Source organism: Emiliania huxleyi (assembly GCF_000372725.1).
Source record: "Emiliania huxleyi CCMP1516 unplaced genomic scaffold EMIHUscaffold_91, whole genome shotgun sequence".
NCBI classification, from domain to species: domain Eukaryota; phylum Haptophyta; order Isochrysidales; family Noelaerhabdaceae; genus Emiliania; species Emiliania huxleyi.
Window position 1 is genome coordinate 441,106 of NW_005195220.1, and position 1,687 is coordinate 442,792.

A 1,687-nucleotide genomic window follows, 5' to 3' on the forward strand; every position below is an offset into this window, starting at 1 on the left:
CGCTGCCGCCGCCTGCGTCGCCAGGTGCCAAAGCTCAAGCTGCGATGTCCGGCCTCGTGCTCATCCTCCTGGCCATCGCTTGCGGCGCCTCCACCGCGGCGAGCGGAAAGGGGGCTCGCGGCGCGGCCTCGTCCGCCACCGTCTGCCTCGCCGTCGCCACTGTGTGCCTCACCGGCGTGGCGGCGGCGTCTGTCGGTTTCTTCGCAAGCGCCTTCTCGTGGCTCGCGATGGTACCGCCGAAGGTCGCCGCCGCGGTCGCCACCCTGGTCGTCGTCGGCAAGGTGACGTGGCGCCGCAACTCAAATGCCCGCCGCCTCGGCTGTTCCACAGCCTGCTCGGCGTCCTACTCTGCTTGGCCACCGTCGCTGGCGGTTTCTGTCGCTGGCGGTGCCGCGCTTGTCGCATCCTCAACGACCATCCTCTTCATCAAAGCTGCCCTCCTCGTCGCCGCAGTTTGCAGCTGGCGGCTCGTCGGGATGGCAGGCGGCCGAGACGACAAGGGCAGCTCGAGATCCGCCGCCTCGCTCGAGCCTGCCGAACGTCGTTCCCGCCATCGCACGCCGTCTCAGATTCACCACCAGCAGTTCAACTCACATAGCTTGGTTCTGCTATGCGCCTTTGGTATGCTTGCTCCTTGCGAGGCTCAGTATTCGACACGAGCCGTTCAGCGCGGGTTTCCGGGTACGGATGGGCGACATTACGCTCATCGTTACGCCTTTGCCGCGCTCAAGGCGGACGGCTCCGTCACCGCGTGGGGCTACTCTTCGTTCGGCGGCAGCGGCGCGCCGACCGACACCGGCTACACCGCCCTCTACTCGACTTGTTGCGCCTTTGCCGCGGTCAAAGCGGACGGCTCCGTCACCGCGTGGGGCGACTCTTCGTCCGGCGGCAGCGGCGCGCCGACCGACACCGGCTACACCGCCCTCTACTCGACGGGGAACGCCTTTGCCGCGCTCAAGGCGGACGGCTCCGTCACCGCGTGGGGCTACTCTTCGTTCGGCGGCAGCGGCGCGCCGACCGACACCGGCTACACCGCCATCTACTCGACTGAGCGCGCCTTTGCCGCGGTCAAGGCGGACGGCGCCGTCACCGCGTGGGGCTACTCTTCGTCCGGCGGCAGCGGCGCGCCGACCGACACCGGCTACACCGCCCTCTACTCGACTTGTTGCGCCTTTGCCGCGGTCAAAGCGGACGGCTCCGTCACCGCGTGGGGCTCCTCTTCGTCCGGTGGCAGCGGCGCGCCGACCGACACCGGCTACACCGCCATCTACTCGACTTGGCGCGCCTTTGCCGCGGTCAAGGCGGACGGCTCCGTCACCGCGTGGGGCTCCTCTTCGTACGGCGGCAGCGGCGCGCCGACCGACACCGGCTACACCGCCATCTACTCGAATTCGGGGGGGGGGGGGGCCTTTGCCGCGGTCAAGGCGGACGGCTCCGTCACCGCGTGGGGCTCCTTTTCGAACGGGGGGAGGGGCGCGCCGACCAACACCGGGAAACCCCCCCTCTACTCGAGGGGGGACGCCTTTGCCGCCTTCAAGGGGGAACGGTCCCCTCCCCCCGGGGGGCTCCCCTTCTTCCGGGGCAGGGGCGCGCCAAACCAACACCGGGTAACTCCGCCTTTTATTTCAAATTGGGGGCGCCTTTTCCGCGGTCAAAGGGGGAGGGCCCCTCCTCCCGCGGGGGGGGG

At 69.4% G+C, this 1,687-nt stretch overlaps 1 protein-coding gene across 1 annotated transcript in view; it reads left to right on the forward strand.

The window, feature by feature from the left end:
* Positions 1-44: 44 nt before the first annotated feature.
* The window catches only part of EMIHUDRAFT_107477 (hypothetical protein), a gene marked incomplete at both ends in the record, with an annotated part of 3,838 nt that continues 2,195 nt past the window's right edge, over positions 45-1,687 (forward strand). Inside the window, 2 exons of the mRNA XM_005757399.1 lie at positions 45-281; positions 732-1,546. Of these exons, the coding sequence (XP_005757456.1) occupies positions 45-281; positions 732-1,546 (1,052 nt within the window). The remainder of the gene's footprint in view (positions 282-731; positions 1,547-1,687) is intronic.